A 27,147-nucleotide genomic window follows, 5' to 3' on the forward strand; every position below is an offset into this window, starting at 1 on the left:
GGAAAGGAAAGTTTAACAGGTCAAGCTCTTAACCCACTCAACAGAGATAAAAATGGAAGCACTTTTTGACTAACCATAGGTTGTCAATTGAAATACAATTTCACTTTCACTCACAAGGCATTGGTCAGCCTAAGGCTTTAATAAAAGACACTTGCTCATAAGATAGAACCCGAAACGGTACAGTTACAAAGCAAACTATATCTAAACAGCCATGCCTGTACCTCACAAACACATTCATACACACAACAAAGCAAATACATGGCTGTGTAGTAAGAAGTTTACTTCCCAACCACATGGTTCCCGGTTCAGTCTCAGAGTATGGCATCTGGGACTAGTGTCTTCTACTATAGACCTGGATTTACTAAAGCCTTATGAATGGATTCGGAAACTGAAAGAAGTCTACTATCATCATCACCATTTAATGTCCACTTTCCATCTTGGCATGCATGGATGAATAGTTTGATGGAGAACCAGAAAGTTGTAGGACCGTGTGTACATGCGTGTGTGTCTCCTACCACTGCTTGACAACCAGTGTTGGTTTGTTTACATTCCTGTAACTTAGTTGTTCAGCATAAGAAACCAATAAAATAAGTACCAGTCTTAAAAATTAAGTACTAGGATTGATTTGCTTAACTGAAACCCCTTGAGGCAGTGCCCCAGCACTGTGCAATGACTGAAACAAGTAAAAGATAAGAGATACATAAATATGATATTCTAAGTCATGCTGAGATATCTTTTCAAAATACTGACACCAAACCTTTTACAACATAGAGATATGGTGAACTTGTTCTAAAACCCCAATATACACACTGTATACACACACACACACAAACACACACAGAGTGATTGCTATATGTTTAAAACCATTCAACAGACTTGAATTTTCAACATCTCTAAAGTTTTCAAATAAAATTGGTAGATATAATTAAATATAGTGAAATTTATTACTTAAAACGGTTGATAAATGACTTGCATGGTTTACAACATCCAACATGGAAAATGAATGTTAAAGGATGATGATGAAGATTCCAGAAGTTTAGAAGCACAAATAAAACATTGCAAAATTTGTTTAAATTTGTGATTCCAGATGAGTTTATGATATCTATTTTATAGCTCTGTACTAGTTGTGCCACTAAAGATGATATAACAATCAAGTTTGACACAATCATGTGAAACAAGTACAGAATGTTGTTTGAATCTGAATTGCAATTCTTCTTTTTGTGTAAAGACTAATGCCATCAATAGAGATACTGCCAGCTACCATGAACACCTTAGAAGTGGTGAACCCATGAAAGCATTTCCAAGAAAATACCAAATCATTCAAATGACTGCAGTTGGCATCAAACAGAACCTGGACATGTACAACAAACTCAAACTATTGGTGATAACTATTTGCAGGTGAATCATTAACTTGACATAAATAGGTACATTGCTTGCAAAAATCAATTATTCATGGAGAAATGAAATTGGACCATTGCCAGATGAAACCTTGTGGAGTGGATGGGAGAACCTTAAGAGCTCCTTGAAGGAGGGTATCGAAGAGACAGTATCATAATCTTGCTCAGTTTATCCCATTTCTTTCCAAATTTCATCCTAGTGACAAAAAAGTCAATATATTCTTGGAAATATTCTTGTTTTTACAGAACATATATTGTGTATGATCAATATAGAATATAGAAACATAGAAGTTATTTTCTATAATTATAAAGGTTTTTCTTAAAAAGAATTAGAATATTATAAAAGAATCTTACCTAAACCACACAGCAATCGTTTATTCATTGGCAAGTTTCCCTTCTCATCCACAGAGCGTTTCTTGAATTCTTCAAAAGCACCAAACCTAAAAGGATACCAACAAAAGTCAATTTTACCAAATGACTTTTTTTAAATATATCAAAAGTATCAAGTGAATGTATACACACATTTATGAATGTGTTATGATAGTGTACATGAACAAAGCAGAGAGATAAATTGGATATAAGAGGAATCGGTCATGGTGTATATGAGAGACAGCTACACTAGTATGGAGATATATATGAATGATAACATGTGGGTGAGGAAGTACCAGATGTGGAAGGAACCAGTGGAAGAGAAACACCAGCTAAGACATAGGTTAGAAATGGTGAAGGCTAACCTCAGGAAGCAGAACCTCAAAGAGGAGATGATAAATTTGCAGGATGCTATGCTAGAGATCCTGTCCAAACCATGTAAACATGGAATAATGAACACACAAATATGATGATGATAATCATTAAGGTATTGATGGTGGTGGTGGTGATGGTAATAGTGGTAGTGATGATGATGACGATAGAATATGAGCAGTTTAAAGCATTTAATAGAAATAAATATATAATTAACCAAGTCTTACACTATTTCAAATTTTCATTTACAAACAGTATTCTAGGACATATATGTATTTTATTAATAATTTTAATGACATCCAGATGTTGGCAACTTCAATTAGGTTCTGTAATTAAAGTTTATAGTTTGTATATATGCAAAGCTTATCTGGTGTTTTTATATTAACAATATCTTTATGTTTCTATCTTTACTACTTTATGAGTGAACCTATTTGAGTCACCTTCAGATCTAAACATGTGAACATTTCCATTTAGTTAACATAGGATTGTGTAGCAAGTAGCCATTTTAGCTATTTTGAAATACGGTGCAAATTGGCAATATGACGTAATGTCGTATTGCCGAAGAATTATTATTTTCGTTTTTTCCATTGGTCAATATAACTGCTCATATAAGGATTCTAAAAAGTTACATAAAGAATATTTGTAATGGATTTCGATTCTTTTAAGTCAAGTTGAGCAGTTATAAAAACCCTGGATTTTGGGAAAAACTTTAGTGTTTGTTGAATGTAACTGAACTCCACGACACTCACGCCTTTGAGACATTGGTGATTTTCATGCCATGTCCAAAGAAAATCACAAGTCTATTTTGAATTGTTGATTAATCTATTAGTTAGATTTATGAATGAGCTATAGAATATCTAGTCGTACTTATACACGCCGAAAATTATCTTTCCTTTCACATGTACATAATATAAAATGTTATATTTATATAATAAAACTAATTAAGAAAATGTTTCTCTTCACGTTTTTTTCAACTGAGTATAAATAATTTTTATAATTGCATGCAACATAATGGATATAAACGTACCAAAATTTTACATTTGAAATTATTGTTCTGAGTTCAATCCTAACAATATGTAACCTATCTCTTAACAATTAGAAAATAGACAACAAAGCAATGTTAATCCTCATAAACAAATACTACTCTAGTAATACCTGCTTTCAAAATAGAATGTTCATGTAAGGAGAATCTGGATGATGGCATGTACTTTGGAGCATTCAACTGGCTACGTTTATGCGATAGATTGAGAGCAAATATGGCTGGGTGACTGAAAAGTTTGTTTTGCAATCACAAGATGTTGGCATCTTGATCAAGTGTCTTTTGCTCAAGCCTTGAGTTACTTGAAGGCTTATGAGTGATATCAAGTAGACAGGCACTGTGTGGATGGACTGGAAACCTATTGGATAGATAGTACCAGCAATCAAAATGGTCAGCTTTGTTATACACAGAAACTGTGGTTATGCCTGAGGAATAATTAAGGATACAAATGTCCAGAATACTCAACCACTGGTAATTTGATGAGAAGGCAATATTAATTCTCAAAACTGATAGGAGATCCATTTATTTATGCCATACATCTGCTCAAGCAAACTAAATCGAGCTACTCAACTGCAACAATCTTCTGATACTGAATAAATAATTCAAGAGAATTAATGAGCCCAAATCAATAGTAACTGAAGGTTGAAATCAGTTTATTGTCAGAAAACATTTGTAACAAAAAAACAAAACAAAATTATATGCAAGACCAGCTGCTTCACAACAAACATATCATTTAGATACTTGTTTTACCACCAATAAACTATGATTTAGAACAAATTTAATTTGACATTTCAGTATACGTAGAAATATTTGCTATTTATTCTGACCTAGCTGAAAAAAGTTTTCTTTTCCTCTCAAAGACACAGTCCTGAATCATCAAATTCCTCTTCTCTTCAAGACAAACTTAACCAAACTAATGAAATTCATTGTCTAAACTAAGACACTAAATTTGCTTGCTTAGCCCATCAAGATACTATGACTAAACGTAGTTCACTATATAATCACTGATCAAGTCCTGCAATAAAAACATTCACACCATAGGCTTGGATAGTAATGAAGGAATTCACATGATAAGCACGGACCATGACAAAAGCAGTCCCCTCTTAGATGCAATTCTCCCCTATGGGTCTGGAACATGATAGAACCAACAAGGAAGCCTCTATTTTATCAATTTACAAGAAACAGTAGCCAAAATTTCCTCAAATGACATGCTGCCTTTTTATTTTGGATAATGTGGGTGGTCCTAAGTTCCTTGCATATGGCAGCCAAAAAGATGAGATAGTCACAGCAGGAATGCATTTGATCACAAGTCAGCTTGATCTTGATATAAGAACTAGAAAGGAAATTCTCATCGTGGGCTTAAACTGTGACAGTGGCAATCACATCAAAGACCACAGACAGACTAAACCAATTCTAACATAATGTTAAAGTGGACTGGACATTAATGAACTTGCACATGTCTTCCAAACATAATAGAATATTTAATGTATATTAAATGAAAGGGCAGTGTTAACAGGTCTAACATAATTTTGAACTTTAAAAAAGGGATCCTGGTTTGTTGCATAATAGGTATTAGTTAGAAAGAGCAACAGTTTGTTAAAGCACCAGCTGTTAAATTGCAAGCAATCATCTGAAATTCAATTATATGTTTACCTCAACTTGATACAAGAGCAGACTAGTTTAATTATAATTATCAAGCTTGCCACATTAAACATTAGTATTGACTGTGCTATTCATTTTAGATATACTTTTCACAATTATTGTCTATATCAGTTTTTTTTACTTAGCTACTAAAACAAGTTTTAGACAATTATTGTAAAATAAGTAGACATGATTTGGGAAGCTCATTGACAGATAACAAATTAACTTTACCTACTGTACAAAGTTCACTACTATGATATAAAACATCAGTAACAGATAAAAAATTTTATGCAAAATAAACAACATAAGTCTTTTTGTTAGCAATAGTACACATAAATAGTTACTTACCTGACAGCAGATTTGGGGATGGAACCATAGAGTAATACACTAAGTCCTCGATACAAGCCCCGAACACCATGTTCTGACACTGTAACTTTCACGCAATCTATTGGACCTTTATATCGTTTAGCTTGACCAGATTTCTCATCCAGCTGTAGCTGAGTTTTTACATATTCTGTCGGGAATGTAATACAGATTTCAATGCCACCTGTGATGCCTCCTTCAGGATGCAAAAGAGGGAAAATAAAGAAAAAAAATTTTACAGATATGGATTCAATCATTATTTCCGTAAGAAAAAAAAAATTAACTTAAAATTTGTCTGATTTTTCTAGTTTGTGTTCTAATTCATAATCTGGTTTCCATTTGCACCACATTTATTCTCCTCTTCCTCAAACTTATAAGCTTCTATTTTTCTCCCACTAAGAAATTTTATGTCTAGCTGGAAAAAACAACAGAACACCACTCTTGTTTATCTCCACATACATTACAACGCTATCCTACAGGAGAAAATCCTCATCATTTTTTCATTCATTCTGCTATCCTTGCATGGATCGGATGGAATTTTGTTGAAGCAGATTTCCTTTGTGTCGTCAACCATCATGTTTCCAAGGTAAGATTTCCCCATAACTAGACAGGTGTTCATGGAATTTTGGGCGCAAAGGACACCACATGCATGATGCTGGAATTTCCTTACAACTATCACATGAGAAACATGCTAACCTGAGGTTAAGTAACAACATGCTAGATAAAAACCATTTCTACCCAATTCCACATACTTATTTTAAACCTTATTTTGAACAATGAGAGAAGAAACAGATTGGGCTGCAGTTACAGTGAAGTTTCTCCTGTAGCCAACAGTATTTTACCTCACCCCAACATGAGCAGGTGTCCTGTTTGCTAACATTAGTTCTGCATGCTTGAAATTCTAATGCATAAATTGCTGGATTAAGTACATTATTTTGGAAAGAACTGATCAGGCTCTACATGACTAAATCTATAACACAGGGTTAACTTATCAAACAAATCCCTGTATTATCATTTCTGGCTATGACCTCAGCATAATTGTAAAGAATGTTCTAGGCATGTATTGTTAAACTAAGGTGTGATGCAACTATATAATAGCTCTTTAACTAAACCTCAATTATCTAGCAAGAGTTACTAAATATAATGTGCCTTGAAGTAAATACTGAAACTTGTAGTTCAAACATAGAAAGGCTGTTATGTAGATATTTATCACTGATGGCTGAACCAATAAGGTAACAGCAAAAAGAATGGCAGCTCACATCTTATTACTGGTACTGTGTTGTACCCCAGCTGAAGAAATTAAGCTCTCTGTACACTTGACATAACTGCAAATCTGTTATTGCTGTTTAGCCCCAAGTCAACCTTGATTGAGCAGAGCAATGATGAAACCTGTTCCAATCAAGATAATCTTGCCTTTTTAAGAGCAGCAAGGAATACAATTTCCTTCAACTTCCCTTTTTCAACACAATAAAAAAGATCAAGTATCAAAATAGTTTTCCCCTCAACAGCAAAAAAGTAATACAGGGATGTATAGACCAATGCTATAAGTAGTATAAACACTGTATAATCATATCTTATGTCAACGAGTTCAAATTTCTCCTATAGGTACAACTGTAAAGGGCTTAAGCAGGAGGGAGAGCAGTATCTATGAAGCTTTCAGGGCGTCTGAGACTGGAGAAGGATAGGGCAGAAGTTGACAAATAAAGTACCAATCAAGTACTCAGGATTGATTTAACCAACAATACACCAAACCTAAAATTTCTGACTTTGTACTAGAAATCAATTTTAGTTTTTTTAGGAAAAAGAGAAAAGCATCAGCATACAGTAATTTATTCTGTTGAATAGATCTGATCAATTGAAACTAAATATAGTAAAGATGCTTTGAAACTAATTCTGTAAAATAACAGCCTTAAACTGTTTGAAGGTCATTGAAAGGACAAGGATTTAATAAGGTTTTTGGTCTTCAAACATTTATTATACTTTCCATTTTATTTCAATACCATTTCTTCTGTAATATATTATCTTACTATTGATTTCTCTTGACTAGTATGAAAGTCAGTTGGTTTTTGTTGAGGGGTGATATAGTCAATTGAATCGACTTTTATTTGTAATTTTTCTTTTAATGGTTGATATGCAGAGTGATTTGGAGCCAGTAGCAGAGGAGGCCGCCAATGTTCTTAGCCCCCAGACCATATCCTGCTCACTGCTATTAGGGCGGAGATGGCTATCCACAAGTGCAAGCCCCATGAGTCAGAGAGGCTGTTTCAGCACATCTCCCTTGCCTATCCTCCAGGGAAAAGCCTTTTCCATTTTGTTTGTTGGGACCATGAGGTGGTCTGAATTACAGGAACTTATACATTCCACTCCTTAATGTAAAGTTACCCAACATAAATAGCTCTCACCACCATACAGTTCTTAAAAATAAATTTCAATTTATATTTAAACTTGAAGAAAATTCAATCTCCCAGGAGATAAATTGGATGCAGTAAATCAACTAGTTCTATTCTGGCCTATATTATCATCTAGTTGTTGCTATTGTTGTTTAACCCCAGGTCAGTTCAGGTGTCAGGCCAATCACCAAATATGTTCCAACTGTAACTATCTCATCTACGCAGCCCAATATATCATTAAAAAAATAAAATGGTGAGTTAAATATTCTAGCATGTTGAGTAATCACATCAATCAGTCCCCGTAGGCTTTCATTTAGGTCTAAGGAATGTTTACAGTAGCCAACAAACGGAAAGAAATGTGGAAGAGCATAAAAATAGCAATGAGCACAATTATTATCAATCTCTAAAACCATTGACTTCATTTTCTTGTCTGCAGGCAAAATATTTTACAAATGAACAAGCAAATAAGTCCAAAAATTAAGCTACAAACAGCTAACAGGTGGAAGAAATCAATCCTACTGCTTTATATATTACTAATGCTACTGCTACATTTAAAGACATTGGAATAGTCCTATTGATTTTCTTCACAGAAAGAGGAGGGAAAATGTTAGAAGATATATGAAATAATAAAGTATCAAAGTAATAGTGTGAAGGGAGATAAGAAAATACTGCAATATAAAAAAGAATACCGGAAATTAATTAGCAAGAAATAATAGCTAAATAAAAAAAAAAGATATATATTGATGATTCTGATTGAGTCACTTAGATAAATTACATTTAGAAAATGAAATTAATGAAACCAAAATTGTCATGTAATTAGATTACACAAGTATATGTACAACCTTCCATATATTAAAGCTATATAAAATATTGATTAATAAGATTTAATGAATCCATCTTTGCCAAATTTGCAGAACTATCCAGATCATATATAGTATTAAATATGATATGAACTGGAAATGGATTAGCTTTGACATGAGAATTTGAGAGAATTAAAATCAAACAGCGAAATTCAGTACAATTTCACATGATTTTCTTTAAAATGACATCAACTTTGTGGAGAGTTAACTTAAAATACACCATTAGTTTAATGAAATTTGAAGTTTGGGCTGTCAATTTTAGAAAGACAGAACTCAATATTGTACCAAGTTAAGCATCTTCAAGCATTGCATTTGAGATGCATTCCAGAAGGCTGTGCCAGAAAATGCTGTTCTCTATTATCTGTGGTTAGCAATTGATTTCATGTTGTGTGTCTGCCAACAACATCAATGTAGTTGAATGGTCTTTGTCCCCCATTAGAATGCAAAAGTCTCCAAGATAGAACGTCTGATATGGCCTAGTGTTCAGCATGATACACAATAGGTCTAACTATAAAATCATAAATGAATTCCATCCAGGATTCCACGGGAGTAAAATTTTATTTAGTAAAGTGGACATTAACATAATATTAGAAGAGAAGGAATTTCAAATTATACCCACAGTGAGAAGAACCACTCAAACTACTTGATTAATTTTGGTCATGAATGGCAGGGAAGATAACTCTTGAATTTAAATTAATCAAAAATTGAGTACAGTGAGGAGTAAGTGATGATTGATTAGCAACATGGATGATAAATCAATTCAGTCTTATCAGACTTTATCAGTTGGACAGTGCGATCATTTGTACAGAATGACTACTGAGATATATAGAATTTTTGTGAATGAACACTGAGTAATGTTATAACTTGAATAATTTTTGGAAAGAGTATACATAGATACCTGTTACATGAAAAACAATAAAAACGTTTGCTAGCATATTTAATGAAGTGAATCAGGAATGTTTAATTAATTAAAATTATACCTAGTGAAAAGAACCAACCTTTATCATTTTCTTTATGCTAGTTTCAGAGGTTTGCCCGAATACAACTACTGCTATCTATTACTACATCTCGTAACATTAATCAACAGAAGCACAGTATAACTTACTATTTCATTAACTAAAACAGCTGTGCTGAAACCATTGTAGCTTGGAGAAGAAATGACCCAATGAAGTTAAGTATCTATGAACTTTGCCAGTTTTTTCCAGATTGGGGAATTAGTGTTCAATATGAATTTCTGTACTGCCTGGGTACCATGTATGTCCCTTATAGCAAGACACATGTTTCTGCCTCTCTGTCTCACTAACTTTTCATCATCTGACATCCTCCTCCAATGCCCCCCCCCCCCTTTCTTAAAATTCCATCTTGCAAGTTACTTGGGTACCCTGCCAGTACTGATGTCACATAAAAAGCATCCAGTTCACACTGTAAAGTGGTTGGCATTTGGAAGGGTTTGCCAAACCTGACCTCGACTGTGCTGGTGTTATGTAAGAAGCACTCAGCCCACTCTGTGGGATGGTTGGTGTTAGGAAGGGCATCCAGCCATAAAAACCATGCTAAAACAGACACAGTAGCCTGGGGTAGTCTTCTAATTGGCCAGCTCCTGTCAGACTGTCCAACACATACCAGCATAGAAGACAGATGTTAAATGATGATGAAAGGATTTCTGGAAAAAAATTTTATGAAGTGCTTGTTGCAAGATTCAGGGAGTAAAACACTGTAGGGATTATGAGAAAAGGAGAAGGAGGCTGTGATCTACAGTGTACCTGTTGTATTTGAAATGATGCAGTTTCTTAATTAAAATGACCACATGACCAACTAATGTATTATATGCAAATCAGGATGGCTGCTAATGTTATATGCTGGTAAGTTACCACTATATATAACACTTCAAAGTACTCTAGGTAGTCAAAGAATAACAGTACATTTCTGATGAGGGACAATTATCCTAAGACAAATTTACAGGAAGATTCCCAACCATTTATTAAGAGAATAGGATGTCTTCACAACAGTTCGGTCTCCACAACTAAAGCTTTCAAATAAATAACTGGAATTCTTTTCTACATTATGTTTCAGATATTCTGAACAACACTGTGTTCTATAAAAAGATAACCCTTTAGATCTGTGTCTAAATTCCAACAATTATATCGAAAGTTGCTATAAAAATTATTTCTGTTTTAGGAGAATTGTTAATATTTGTTTGCTCTTGCCTGTTTCTTTGTAAAATCCTTGATTAGCTCCAAAAATACAAAAATAAAATAACAAGTGGTACAAAAACAACCAAATCCTACGACTATTTAAGGGTTTGTCCAACTAAATATTTTGAAACCGATTTAACTTTATCTGATTCCAATAACTTACAAAAATTTTCAATGAAAACTTTATTCCAATTCATTCATATCTTTTACAATTCTTCTGTTTCATTCTTGACGTTTTCTATCAGTTAATCAAATAAAATATCTTTTTAATATTTGCAAGTAACAGCCAGTCAAAAATTGGCATGTTTTCAGATAATTGTTCCAGCAGTTATTTTTTTTTCTTCATGCTCAAAACTCACAAATTATGTTGAACAAAATAGTATTTTCAATCAAGAGACATAGCAACTAGCTTCTCTCCAATGCTCTTAGTTATTGGAGCTCTCACCTGAATAATACAAACCCTGTGATTCAAACCAAACAAAATGGTTCTCCTTGAATACATAAACTACAAGGTTTTCAGTGTGTCATGCATCAAACTGAAATCTCTCCCTATAAATCATTAGAGAGCAAATGGTTTATCAGCCGGACAAATTTACAACTACCTACAACTCAACAGTTGAGTGATAGCTTATGTTAACTAAGTATTTCTGTTGTAAGAAGGGTAAGGTACTCAGACTAAGGAAACAATTCCATTTATATTCAGTATTGTTTTAAGCATCCCCAATATCATTAAGAGTAGATATATTTGCTACTAACTACCATTATGTCACAGGAAAGTTTCATTTTAACCTTTTAATGGTTTCAATCATTGGCTTGCAGCCCTGCTGGGCAAAATCTATCAAAAGGTTTCAAGTGATTATATCAGCTCAAGTTGGTACTTATTTCATTGGCCTCAAAAGTAAAGGCAAAGTTAACCACTACAAAATTTGAACTCAGAACAAACAGAGGTAAGTTACAAGTATTTTGCCTGATGCTCTACCAACTCTGGCAGTCCACTGTCTAATGGTTATCAAATATAAAAATCTAGAAATGAGAAACTGTAGTTTATTTTAAGTAGACTTAAAAGTGCTTTGTGCCTCACTATTTACTCAGCTAACTCACTGAGTGATGGATATTTATACAGTATGAAAATCTATTACCATTTGTAGAGAATTATTATTAGTGACCTGCAGTGATAAATTATGACTGAATTGTTTCAATTTCCACATAGAACTAATTTAAGAAGCTTGCTTCCCAACCACATGGTTCTGGGTTCAGTCCCACTGGGTAGCACTTTGGGCAAGTGTCTTCTACACTATAGCCTCAGGCCGACCAAAGCCTTGAGTGGATTTGGTTGATGAAAATCATATATATATTTATTTATTATGTGGGGGGGGGTCCCCAGCATCACTCGACAACCAATGCTGGAGTGTTTATGTCCCAGTAACTTAGTGGTTTGGCAAAAGAGACTGATAAAATAAGTACTAGGTTTACGAAGAATGTCCTGGGGGGCGATTTGTTTGACTAAAGGCAGTGCTCCAGCATGACCACAGTCAAATGACTGAAACAAGTAAAAGAGTAAAAACTGGTATGTCTTATTGGTTAATGTTTCTCAATGATTCAAGTTTATCCCTGCTATTTAATAAATAAAATAAATGAAAGTATGCCAAAACAGTTAATATAACATGGGATTCCCTGGCCCTTAAGGATTTTATCTTCATAAGCCAGGTTAATAGAATCTATTGATCCCAGGTTTATGTGTAATGGAGAAACAAGACAGCATGATACAGTGAACAAGCAAAATTAAACTTAGGTTACAGATTCAGCACACTACAGGATCACAATGTATATAAAGAACTAATGAAAAATTGTGTGTACATGTGGGAGTGAGTGCATGCATGTGCACCTAATAAAACAAATCAGTGCAAACACATACAGACATGTTCATGAACAGGTAAATTAATATGCATTGTAACTTCATTAATGTCTGAACAGAAACAGAGCTGAAATCTTCAAAACCAACCAATGATCTATTTCATGATCAATAAGCTGTATTGTGAATAATGGCATTGTCAGTAACACTGTCTTTAAAGCTACTGATAAATACTTCACAGTAGCTTGGCTGGTGTTGCAGACTCACAGCAAACAGAAACTGGCTTCTCGCTTTCAATATCACTCACATAGTCTTTGCTATAAGCTTTCTGTCAATGCATGCGATTGTTCCATTAAAGGACTTACTTCCTGCGCAAACATCAGGATCAGCTTCAATTAACCAGCAATATCACTTAACAGATAAGTGAAAACATCGTTTTGTTTGTTTCCAGTTCAACCAAAGGTCAATACACAAATGCATCAAGTTATTCCAGTCATTTTTACTAAAGAAAAAAAATCTGAGCCACACTGTTTCTGAAAACTTTAGTTGCTGAACAGGTTCATACTGATCTCTTAATAATAAATTTTTTACAGTTATTGAAGCGAAGAAAAAGTGTGATTATAATGTCAATATTTCTGTCACAATTACACAAAATAACTGGACCAAATCTAGATCAAAACCTAACTTATTCAGCACTCCCCAACCTCACTATGGTAGCTATTACAATCACTAAAATATTAATTCTACTATAGGCACAAGACCTGAAACTTTAGCAGGAGTGGCCAAGTCAATTACATTTATACTTGTGGTACTTATTTTATTGACCATGGAAGGATGAAAGCAAAGTTGACTGGCAGAATTTGAACTCAGAACATAAAGAGCTGGTAGAAGCTCACCACTCAATAATAATAATTGTTTCTGATTTAGGCACAAGACCAGTAAGTTTTAAAAAGTGGGAGTTAGCTGATACCCTCAACCCCAGTACTTCATCAGTACTTAACTCTGGAGAGAAGAAAGAAAGTTGACCCTGGTAGGATTTGATCTCAGAACATAAAGAATTGTAACTGAAATTTGAAAGGCACTTTGATTGATTTTGCCCATTCATAACACTTTTAGGGGAAGGAGAAGGATTTGAACTCAGAACGTAAAGAGCCAGGGCAAATGATGCAACACACCCAATCCAACATTCTTACTGTTCCACCAATCAACTAACCTGGATTGATATTTTTTTTAATCAATCTTGAAAGGATGAACTGAAGGGTGACTCAGCAGGATTTGAACTTAGACCATAGTGAGTGAGAACAAATACCACAAGGAACATTCTCCAACACAAACAATACTGCCAATTCACCAATAATAATAATAATCCTTTCTACTACAGGCATAATGCCTGAAATTTTGTGGGAGAGAGATAGTTGATTACATAGACCCCTGTGCATAACAGATACTTAGTTTATCAACCCTAAAAGGATGAAAGGTGAAGTAGACATTGGCAGAATTCTGAGTTCAAATTCTAAGTTTGGCTTCACCTTTCATCCTTTTGAGATAAAGGAACTAAGCACCAGTTGAGCACTGAGTAAATATAATCTACTTGTTCTCTCCCTCAAAATTTTAGGTCTTATGCTTTTAGTAGAAAAATAATAATACTGTGACAACTTCCTCTCTGTTTTCAAAGTAGGGTCTTTCTTTAGTACAAGGCCTGAAATTTTGGGGGAGGGTTACATTGACTACATTGACCTCAATACTCAACAGTTAATTTATCAACCGCAAAAGGATGGAAGGTAAAGTCGACCTCAATGGAATTTGAACTCAAATCATAAAGATGGACAAAATGCTGCTGAGCATTTTTCTCAGCATGCTAACAATTCTGCCAGCTCAACAGCTCCGGTAACAAAGGCAGTAATTTTAGCAGGAGAGGGTTAATCGATTTCATCGACCCACTTGACTGATACATTTTTTATCGACCCTGAAAGAAAGAAAGCATGACTTGAATTCAGAACATAAAAAAAAAACACAAGAAATGCTGCTTTGCATTTTTTCCCAATGCTCTAATAATTCTGCCAATCTAATGATTTAAAATAATAATTTTTTTTTTATTTAAGCACAAAAGCCAACAATTTTGAAATGGGGGGAGTAGTTGATACCATCAGCCCCAGTGGTGCTTTATTTTTATCAAATCTGGAGGGATAAATGGAAAAGTTGACCACAGTGGGATTTGAACTCAGAATGTAAAAAGCCAGAGTGAATGCCATAGAGCATTTTTACTAAACCTCTAATAATGTGCCAACCTGCCAGAGATAGATCAAAGACAAAGCCAATCTTTGAATGAGATGCAATCAACTAGATTAAACAGTTAATAAAGTTACCTAGTTTAGAGCTTAGGTCCTTATAAAACTATGATGCTCACCTCACTTGAAACCATGAATTTATAGGGTAACAAAAAGAAAACTAATATATACATATATTCCCCCACCTATTATGATTAGCAGTGTAAGTGAAGAAACTCAGTCTCAGATACAAAGAGGATTCTGCAGCAACAGTGTACATCAAATTATATGGTATCATAATCCGCAATACACCTGAATCTCAAAAACTATAATTAAGTTTCCAATAAACTAAAGTGCATTATGGAAATATCATCATAAAACAAATAACAGCCGTGGTCCCAGTTAAGACTTACAAGAAAACAAAGTTCATGTGCTATGATAATAGGTGGTTTCTAACATTTAATGATAGACCCTTCTTAAAAACAAACTTTTTCTTTCAAGTGTCCTTGACAATTCAGGGCTTACATATCCCCATGACAAGGTTAAGTCATTTGCAAATTTTATAAAGAATAGAAAGATTGAGGGAGCCAACTGTATGAAGCTTAAGTTCTAAAGGGTGAGAAAAATAAAAAGAGAGAAAAAGAGAGATGAGGAAGTAAAAGTATGAAAAAAGAAAATCTAGACAAAATAGACTAAAGCAAGAAATAGGACAGAAAGAGGAAAAGGAGAAAATGAAAGAAGTTATTTATTGAAGAGCAAAGATGTGTGACATTTGAGTTATTATGGAAGGTCATTATATCCGTATGAGAACCTTTGCTATATTTCACAAAATCACTACCATCAAGAACTACAAACCACAAAAGCACTGAAGCTTACATATGCATTTGTGGAAGGCTTGTGTGAGATACACACCATGTACAAGTTAATTAAAAACTATTTGATCAAGTTCACAATCACAAAAGAAAAAAGAAATTAACATACTAATGATTTTACACTAAATCAATCTCTACAAATTAAAGTGGTTAATGAATTATATATTAAATGGTTTCACTTTATATTTGACAAAACACTGATGTCCAATGTCTCTAGCTATATGTGAAAGGTACATTTATAATTTATCTTATACTGAACTTAAAATAGAAAAACAAAAAATCTGATATCTCACATAAGTGTGTGTGTGTCTTTATGAATAAACATCCTACAGTTATGCAATGGTTTCACTGCAAATAAATTTTCAAGTACCTTTAGGAAAATACATTGATCTTGAAGCAATTGTACAAGTACTAAGTATTTATATAATATACCCTCCAGCCTTCATCAGGTGTCTTGGGTTCTCATTCCTAAGGTATTTTTTGATGTTGTTGTTGTTATTATTATTATTTGGGTCGCTGCTTGGAATTGAACCCGGAATCTTGGGGTTAGTAGCCCGTGCTCTTAACCATTACACCATAGTGAATTATGGAGTGAATTTTAGGGCTTATAAATCTAATATTCTCCTATCCTTCCTTAATACCGGTTCCCATATTCTGTTCATATTTGCACATGGTCTGCTTAGGAGATTGTTGTGTCCTAGCATATGTGCTGCTTCTTTTAATTTTCGTATTTTCCAGTGGTGTTCTCTGTCTATTATTTTAACTTCATCCCATAGAGGGAGGTCGTCTCCATTTTTCCATACATGATCAGCTATATCCGATTTATCAATATCTCCCTGTGTCACAGCTTTGCGATGTTCCTCAACCCTTATTTTTTTTTGGGGGGGGGGGCATGTTTCGCCTTTATATTACCTACCACAGCTGCATGGGATGGATTACATGCAGTTCTTGGTCATATTCTCTTCTATTGGTGGTTTTACTTGAATGAGATATTTGTGAAGTGTTGTATTACTTTTGAATACTGTCCTGATGCCATATGAGCTGCATATCTTTTGTATCTTTTCAGAGAGGCCTTTCACATAGGGTAGACAGACTGGACAGTTTATCGGTTTCATCCTCTCTTTTCTTTATAATTGGAGGGGAGAGTATGCTTTTGGGGTAGTTGTTGCTTAATAGATTGTTACTGAGTATGATCATTTCTTCGTAGTGGGTATCACGATCGCTACTTATATTCATTGCTTGACGTTTTAGGCACTGCTCTCTTTACACTGTATGGATGGTAGGAGTTGAAGTTGAGGTATCATCCAGTGAAGGTCAGCTTGCAGTATACAGATGTTCTGAATCGGTGCATGTTATTAATACGTTCAGGAATGCTAGCTGATTGTCTTTTTCTTTTTCCATTGTGAACTGTACGGATGGCTTTATTGAGTTCACATAATCTAACAGTACTTGGACATCTCCCTGGTGGGGCCAGAGTATGAAGGTGTCATCAACATATCGCAGCCATAGGGTTGGTTTTAGTGGTTTTGATCCTAAAGCCAAATTCTCAAAGTATTCCATGTATATATTGGCTATTATCAGTGATAATGGCGAACCCATAACTAAACTCTCTTCTTGTCGATATATATCAGTGTCCATACTGAAGTAAGTTGTTTCTACACAGAAGGTCAACATTTCCGTCAAATTTTTATTGGTATACTTGTGCGTTCTTTTAGATGGGGTCTGTCACTAGTTGTTCTTGAATCACCGATAGTGCTTCACCAGTTGGGACTTCGGTGAACAGACTTATCACATCTGGACGCATCATCTGGTTGGATTCAATGGGGGTATCCTTGATCAATTCTGTGAAGTGTGTGGAATTCTTCACGTACATTGTTGACTTTCCTGCTAATGGACTGATTTTATCCACAAGGAAGCGGCTCAGTGGATGACATGCTGAACCTCTACAGCTCACTATAGGTCTTAATGGAATACCATCCTTGTGAATCTTAGGAAGACCATACATGTGTGGTAGTTTACTGTAGTGTTGAGTTGTCTGTACTTCATTGGTGTAAAGTGATCCTTGTTCTTGATCAAGATCTGTGACAACTTCCTCTCTGTTTTCAAAGTAGGGTCTTTCTTTACTTTGCTGTAGCTACCATCACTTATAAGACTTGCCAGTTTTTCCGTGTAGTCAGACTTGTTCATCACCACTGTAGCATTTCCCTTGTCTGCTGGAAGTATTATGATGGAATTGTAACTCTGTAATAATAATAACAACATTGAAAAATACCTTAGGAATGAGAACCCAGGTTCAAAATTTTCCCAAGACACCTGATGAAGGCTGGAGGGTATATCAGCTGAAACATTGTGTTAACAACAAACAAGATGAGGACAAATATCCATCATATGTAAATAGCGTAAATAAAGTGATTTATCTGTTATTAAGAGTGAAAAATATCACATCCAGTTTGTGACTGCTGTTAAAAAACATGAGATGAAGTTGAGAGGCAAACTGAACAAGGGTTGCATTTGTGTGCGTGTGTATTATTAATTAACATTCATATTCCATTGGTTTGGCAATTCAACAAGATCCACCAAGCCAGAGGACTGTGTTGAACTCCAATATCTGATTTGGTATGATTTTACAGCTGGATGCCCTTCTTAACATCAACTATTTTACAGAGTATATAAATGTTTTTTTTTTTTGTAGTACCAGCACTAGAGAGGTTACCAGGTAACTCACAAGCCAAGAATCCCCTGATGGGGAGGAGGGGTGGAATGCAGTACCAAGAAAGGTGGCTTTTCACCAGGTATTGGATAAGACAAGAACAGGTGTCTTGCTGCAGAGGTAATATATGGCTACCACAGTAAGAAAGAGATCATGGTGATGAGGGATCAGGAGAGACCCTCAGTGTACAAGGTGGCTAAAGAGAAAATAAGCACAGTGAATCAAGGACTTGGTGGGTAGGTTTGCAAGAGTGTGAAAAGAGAGTGATAAATAGTAGAGAAGAGGATTAAAATAAATGCAGTGAATGAACATGAGTGGTGGTGTGGACAATGGTGAATCTCAGTTTTGGAGAATGTAAGGAAAATAAATGTGGGTCAAGGAGGAGGTTGTAAGTGATAATACATAAAAGGGAAGGGTGGAGAGCAACAGTATGATAAAACCATAAGCTGATGAGAAATAGAAATATATGACATGTGGTAGGAGACAGAAAATGCACAGTAAAAAGAGATAGAGACTAGGGGTACATGGGAGTGGATATAGTGACAAAGGTGGGGAGATCGATGACAGGTAATGAGAAAAGGGTATTCAGGCATAATGTTGGGAGTGCATGATGGGTGACAAGGGAAGTAGTTCCAAGGAGAGGTATAACTGGAAACACATAAGGGAGAAGGAACAAGTGCAGTTCTGTGTTCATATAATTACAGTAGCTGGGGAAATAGTGTCATTATTAGAGGGGTGAAAAAAGGATGGGTGCTACGAAGATAAGTTGTGGGCAAGATTACAGATTGGGTGTGGGGACAGACATTGACAAAATGCTTTTAGACCTCAATTTTGCTGAGATAAACAGGTCTTCTTGATCATGACAAATCGCCAATCCTTTCAGCTCTTTATCATTTCCGCCACGAGACCTAATCTAAAGTTGGTCTTTACTTCATCCCATCTCTTCCTGGGTTTCCAATTTCTATGAATTCCGTCCACATATTGTGATTGACACTTCTTTATGTAACTGTACCATGCTGGTAAAGTAATCACCAGGTGGATAGTGAATTTTATATTAATAACTATACTCTACACTTCTTTTTCCTTGAAATGACAATATTATAGAATAATATTTTATATACAATATGCATAGATAAAGTGGATGCATATATTCCCTTTAAAAGATTCAACAAGGGATTTTCTGACTTACTAGAAATAGCAACTACATTTTTCTCATATCACACACTGTTATCCTTTGAAAAAGGGTCAGAATGGACAATGTAATCTGGAGTACACAAAGTCAAAAGAGAAAAAAATGGAGTGTATTGTTACAGCTGCAGTACTTTTGAGCAAATGACTGGTCAGCCAGAGTTAGCCTGGGATTAAACAACAGAAGCAACAATAGATTATAGCCATGGAAAAAACATCTTTCAACAACTGATACCATCGATAAAAGTTATTAAAAGGAACTTGTAAATAATGACAGTGTTAAAACTCTGGTGGGCTTGCTAAACAAAATGAACTATTTTGATAAAACTCTTCAGATTAAGAGTAAGCTTATCAGTAAATTTTCATCCAAGAAGTTTCAGGACTGATAACTTCAATTGCACAGATTAAATACACTCACCCTACAATTCATTAGTAGGCCTATAGGTTTGCATTAGCATGTGTACTTTAAAAAAATTTAACATTGGCAATCTGATAAATTAGCCTGTAAAAATGAGGTTACCGTATACTTTTCATTTGAATAATACAAAATAGGACAGTATTTTTTCTTTTTAGGAATAAACACAGCATACTTTAAATATATAAGCAAAAATACATGTGCAAAAAGGAATGTATATATAGAAATGTTAAGCCTGCATATGTAAGGTTTTGCAGTATTTCATGATTTGGGAATTGTTTTAAAGGTTGGATGCCCTTCCTATTACCAAACACTTTACAGTATGGTCTGACTGCATTTTATCATGGCCACCAGCACAAGAGAAATTTTTTGCCAAGACTCAAGTGTTCCCTCCACACTATATCAGGTTGTATTTAAAGTTACTACTCTCCAAAACAGGTTGCCTTCACTGCTGCTTGCAGAATCCACATCTTCCTTACATAAGCTTTTAATCTCAGCCTACAATACTGAAAATACAATTATTTAATACTGTAACATCTGGGAGAGGAATGAGTGGGAGGAGGTTGAATACAATAAGAGGGGATGGGGAAAGTGTGTCACATGAGATGGGGCTGAAGGAGATATAGGAGAGTTAGATAAGAGAGAAGATGTAAAAAGAACAGTTGTTTAAAGTACTAATAAAAGAAATGTTACAATCTATGTTTGAGGACTAATGTAAGATTGTTTACTGATCAGATCTTTAACTCAGTTTCAGGTGTAGATTTTACAATATATTTGAAAAACAACAGAAAACAAGTGTGAACCAGTGAGAATCAATATTTAGTTTAATGATGATAAATATTTTTGGAATCCATATACAAATTGGTGCAATGCAGCTTTAACACTAAATAACTGCAATAAAGTGGATTCTAAGTTAGATATAAAAAAAGATATTTATTAAAAAGTTACATAAAACAGCATTATAGTTGTGAAGTACAAGATAACTAGTATTTCAATTAGGTCATCAGTTTAAGTATTCAATGAATATAAAATAAACTTACTTATGAAATTCAAAGTAATGTAGAGTATTTAAATCACTGAGAATAAGCAGATAATTAACTGGCTTTAGGTTTCTAGCCTAAATTCTGTTACTGTTATTTCAGAGAGCAGTCTGTTGCCAAAGCACAAAATATCTGTAAAATGTCACTGTCATTTTTTTTACATATCATTTTATATCTGCTCTCCATGGGTAAGACAGGCTGCCATGTTACAAGTCAATTTTTTTATTTTGAGTTACTGTCATGCAAGATATGTTGAACAAATGATTGGCTATTCTCCAGCACTACATAACACCAGTCAACACAGTACTTTGTCATCTTCATGATGGGGTTCAACATCTTGAGATTAGTCTTCACCACTTTGCCATAAGTTCTGGATCCTCTCTTCCACAGGTTCCACATGTTTGGACCAAATTTGTTTTGCTATTAGAATCATCATTTTTTAGGAGTACAAATCATTTCAATCAGAAGTGGTTACCCAGTTATTCTTTTCTCTTTATTCAAAGACACACAAATATGAGAGAACACTGAAACCTGCTGATGGCCTCTTTAATTTCAAGACTGATTCGTCATAAAGTAACATTGGCAGAATTTTAACAGCATCAATCTTACTTATTTTTGAAGGAACTGCAAAGGTCATGGGCATAGTTACTTCATCCATACTAAGCCAATAGGTACTTTTAATTAAAGGGGAAAAAAAGCTCTACACCACAAAATCTAGCATTCCTGTTGAGTATAAAGTTAATTTTTGTTTAAATTAGAAGTGAACTTGAAACTAACTTGATTCTAAAATTTACACACATATCTTTTTTTTTTGTTCCTTCTCAAGCCATGCCAGGCTCATAGGGCCAGTTTCCCACCTGGATAGGACGCCGGTCCGTCGCAGGTGAGCAGCAAGATGCAGGAGGAAAGAGTGAGAGAAAGTTGTGGCGAAAGAGTCAGCAGAAGTTCACCATTACCTTCTGCCAGAGCCGCGTGGAGCTTAGGTGTTTCACTCATAAACATTACCCGGTCTGAGATTTGAATCCGCAATTCCTCGACAGTGAGTCCGCTGCTCTAACCACTAGGCCATGTGCCTCCACACACACCTATCTAATATTAATAAAAATCTCATTTCTGGATTTTAATGGAGGATCTGAGGAAATAGTTTAAGAGAACAGTCACTCTAAATAAAATTTTTAAATTGATAGCAAGTAGAAGAAACTCTGTAGCCCTAATATAGAGACAACCTTTATAACATCAGTTATCATGATAAAAGGATCCTAATCTATGCTGTGAAGTGATTGGTAATAAGTAGGGTATACTACACTACTATGGAAAAAAAAAGCTAATCAGAAAAATTAACTGATTGGCAGTTCTCTGGTTTACTGTGATTATAAAAGACAAAGAACCACAAATGAAGAGACACTGAGAATTCATTCAATCTAAGTTAGCATGGATAAATGGGTATTAAATGATGAATGGATTAATGATAATGCAACATCCACACAAATGAAATAAGTGTGTGTGTGTGTTTCACAAAAAACAAAAGAAACACGAACATATGTATAGCAAGATCATTTAATCCAGATGTTGTTTAGTAAGTATTCATGGAGCTCAAAGGACAGAAAATGTTGACGGATACAACACATAGCTGTACTCCCTATAGATGTATACATAGTTTATGCATGTGTGAATGTCAGGGAACTTTTGTATGTCACTTTTCTTTATCACACTCCTTTCTCAGTTATCAGATTTTACAAACCACCATTAATGTAACTTAGCTTTTTACATTTCTGAAACAAAATCATATTTACTCCTTTCGTTTGAGAGCAATTCCAATCTATTTTTAGAACAGCCATTACCCTCAAACAAACAACTTGTTGCCAACAAATGGTGTCAATGTCTTAAGACATTAACTTCCACTGAGATTTAATTGTATTAGTATTTTATATAATTTCCATCATCATCATCATTATTACCACTACTACTACTGCTGCTTAAATAGCCTTGAATTTCTCAAGTTACAATACTTGAAAAATTCAATGACTTTATATTGGAAGCTGAACGTGATAAAGATCATGGACACATTTCTTTGAAAATAGTTTACATAAGTGCCAAAGCATGGTCACGGTTCAATGGCCAAAACAAGTCAAAGAAAAATATAATGGTTAACTCATTTTTAAACTAAAAGCTCTATTTTTGTTCTAAAACCTGAAAGAAATTAACAAATGTTAATGCTAGTAATGCAATATGTGTGTATCTGAAGACCCAGTCTTCAGTTGCATGTCAAAACTAACAGAATATAGTGAAGAATACAAAATGTCCTCAGACTGAGGAACATTGGTTGAACATTTCAGACATTATTTCAAAGAGCAGTGATTTCAACTAAACAAGCTTATCTTCACTAAAATACATTTCTTAACCCTTTTAATACCATATCGCTGTCAAAATACACCACTTCTGTTTCAATTAATTTTGAAGATAATGAAGTCCATAAAATAACCGTCATTACTAATCTAGTGTTTAAGATGGCAACCAAGCAGGACTGTCAGCACGCTGCACCAAATGCTTAGCAGCATTTTGTTCATCTTCATCTTCTGAGTTCAAATTCCACCAAGGTAAACTTTACCTTTCTTCTTTTCAGGGTCAATATAATAAGCACCAGTTGAGCATTGGGGTCAATATAATTGACTTTCCCCTTGAAATTGCTGGCCTTGTGCCAAAATTTGAAATTATCATTAAGCTGGTGGGTGGCAAGCTGACAATCATTAGTATGCTGGGCAAAATGCTTAAAACCATTTTGTCTGTCTTTACATTCTGAATTCAAATTGCACCAAGGTCGACTTTGCATTTCATTCATTCAAAGTTGACAAAATAATAGCCAGTCAAGTATTGGGGTCAATGTAATCAACTTCTCAAACCCCTTGAAATCTCTTGGCCCTTTGCCAAAATTTGAAACCATTATTAAGCTGGTGTGTGATGGAAGATTTAAATTTGTGTCACTTTAAACAAGAAGTGTTTATCATAGGAACCAGGGGCAGTTTCAAGCAGGTTGGTATCAAAATGGTTAAAAAAAAAAATTAACACATCTTCGAATGTGTCTTTCTTAAGAAATGGCACATTTAATTAGCATTAAAGCATGGATAATTAAAAAATAAAATGTATAAATAATATTGTTGTTATATTATCATCATTACTGTAAAACTATAAAAACTTTACAAAAATTACTAATGATTAACTGAAAAATAATATTTTAAATATTTCATTGGACACATTTTACAAAATTACATTTTTGAGGAAAACAAGAGCCATGTGAATGATAAGCATGTGACTAGTTCAACAAACTCAACCTACTTTAGAGATGATCTCTAAGAAACATAATTATTGAAGGTTACATTCAATTAGAAAATACTTTTAGTTTCAGTAAAAACACCTATCACAATAATTAATTCTAACGTTGGCATGGGGGTCACAAATTTAGTGGAGATGGATTAATCAAATCAATGCCCTGTACTTGACAAGTATTTTTAACCCTAGAAGGATGACAGTCTAAGTTGCTTTCAGCAGGATTTGAACTCAAAATATAAACAGCCATAACTGAATATAGCAAGGTTTTTTGTCCAATGTAATAATGATTTTGTCACGACACCACTCCAAGGATCATTATGTATGCTACTGTGGAGGCTGGGATGGCTTTGATCAGTTATTTTTGACTAGGTCTATCCTGATCAAACCTATGATTAAAGGCATCCCAACCTTTAACACTTTTGTTTTTAATAGTGAGTTAACCCTTTAGCATTTAAACTGGCTACATCCAGCCAAAATATTCCACCTGTATAAAACTGGATAGATTTGGCTTCTCACACCAACCTTACAATATCATTCTAAAAATGAAGTTATCTCAACAAAATTCCAAAAGCTACAAAATGTTGCATGTGTGTGTGTCTCTCTCTCTCTTTCCATTACCACTCGCCTCGCCAAGACCACCACCACCCTATATAAACTAGCGCATGCATTCGAACTCCCCTACTCGATTTCAATAAATCAGCCGAAAAATAGGAATCTCAGAAGATGCTCAAATAAGAAGTCTTGTCTTTTCAACCTCGTTCATCTACTCTTCTATTTCTAAGCAGATCATAAACCCCTTATTAGTTCTTTTCATTATTCTGTCTATTTCAGTACCATGTCATCATGTAAATATAGTTTTAATAGTTTCGCCTTCCTTATTGCCTTATGATAACCTTAGTTCAAGCATTTCCTTAACTGCAACATATTCATTCATTCATCTATTAAAGTTTATCACACAGTCACTCTTCCCTAATTTTGTCTTAGATTGGCTCTCAGATTCTTCGATTCTATTTTACTATTATCAACATTTGCTGTCTCGTTAAATTAATTATGCCACACAAATCCCAAAAGTATATTTACTCCCTCGTGTTCAGACCACCAGTACCCCCTCACTCTCTGTCTGTCTCTCTCTCTCTTTCGATTACCACTCGCCTCGCCAAGACTTCCTCCTCCTCCACCTCCCTATATAAACTAGCGCGGAGAGCTGGCAGAAACGTTAGCACGCCGGGCGAAATGCGTAGCCGTATTTTGTCTGCCGTTACGTTCCGAGTTCAAATTCCGCCGAGGTCGACTTTACCTTTCATCCTTCCGGGGTCGATAAATTAAGTACCAGTTACGCACTGGGGTCGATGTAATCAACATAATCCGTTTGCCTGTCCTTGTTTGTCTCCTCTGTGTTTAGCCCCTTGTGGGTAGTAAAGAAATATATATAAACTAGCGCACACGCACGGATTCCCCTACTCGATTTTTAATACGTCTGCCAAAAGGATATGTATCTAAAAGATGCTCTCGTCTAAATTTGCTAGTTCGCGGTACGCCCGCCCTGCATCTGTACCGAAAGTCCCTATCCTTTGTCATCCTTTTGGTTCTCTCCCATGAACACTTCTAAAGGCTTTACACCATCCCCACCCCTACTTAGGGTTTTATCTACTATGTAAGGTAATGATCATATAGTGCAAAAATATGATAGTGTAGTATATGCAGGTTGAACTTAAGGCTACTGTTTATGAATCCTGCCAAATGCGAGCTCTCTTTTCAGGTACATGACGCTGCTGTCCCCCGTCCCAGGGTCTCAAGGGCCCATACCTCCCACACCCTCAGGGTTGGCACTCTCAACGTCGGCACACTGAAAGGTAGGTCTGGTGAGATTGTTGAGATGCTTGAACGGAGATGTGTCGATATGTGCTGCATCCAAGAAGTAAGGTGGAAAGGAGGTTCCACTAGGTTCCTCAGAAGCAAAGAACACAGGTACAAGATTTTCTAGGCAGGGAACACTGATGGGGTAAGGAGTGTGGGTATACTTCTTGCAGAGAAATGGGTGGATAAGATAATTGAGGTAGTCAGAGTATGCAACAGAATACTTAAGATTAGATTAGTGCTTCATCATGGGTTAGCAACTATTATCTCGGCCTATGCCCCTCAGCCAGGGATACCCAATGGATAAAAAGACCGATTCTATGACACCCTCTTGCAGACTACCTCGTTGACAAATGACAGGGACTTTCTCTTTGTGGCTGGTGACTGCAATGGACATGTTGGACAACATACAGGGGGCTTCCATGACATACATGGAGGCTATGGTTTTGGTTCCCGCAATGAGGAGGGAACCAGGCTGCTGGAGTTCTGCAATGCAAATGATCTTATGGTTTGCAATTCTAACTTCAGAAAACCTACCAGTCACCTATTCACACTAGCCAAATTGACAACATCCTCACCAGAAAAAGGGAAAGATAGCTGCTTATAAATGCCAAAACCTTCCCAGGCAAAGAATGTACCCCATACATAGACTGATAGTTAGTGACTTCAGGATCAGGGCTAAGTGGATGCCCAGAAGATGACCAGCATATACATACATACATGTCTATATACACATACCTGGAAATGGATGCGTGGCATTGAACACACACACACATATATATATATATATATATATATGTATATATGTGTGTGTATATATATATATATAATATATATATATATATATGTGTGTGTGTGTGTGTGGTGTGTGTGTGTGTGTGTGTATATATATATATATATATATATATATATATATATATATATATGTATGTATGTATGTATGTATGTATGTATAACTTTCGTGTGAATTGCACCATTTATATAATTTCCTCT

General features: G+C 35.1%; 1 protein-coding gene across 1 annotated transcript in view; it reads right to left on the bottom strand.

Annotated features, from left to right (window-relative positions):
- LOC115212922 (tricarboxylate transport protein B, mitochondrial) overlaps positions 1 to 27,147 on the bottom strand; it is a 64,608-nt gene that overhangs the window by 32,357 nt on the left and 5,104 nt on the right. The window contains exons 2-3 of the mRNA XM_029781748.2: positions 5,167 to 5,377; positions 1,752 to 1,837 (exon numbers count right to left, since the gene is read on the bottom strand). Coding sequence (XP_029637608.1) covers positions 1,752 to 1,837; positions 5,167 to 5,377 — 297 coding nt within the window. The remainder of the gene's footprint in view (positions 1 to 1,751; positions 1,838 to 5,166; positions 5,378 to 27,147) is intronic.

This window comes from Octopus sinensis, linkage group LG6 (assembly GCF_006345805.1).
Source record: "Octopus sinensis linkage group LG6, ASM634580v1, whole genome shotgun sequence".
Classification (NCBI taxonomy): Eukaryota; Metazoa; Mollusca; class Cephalopoda; order Octopoda; family Octopodidae; genus Octopus; species Octopus sinensis.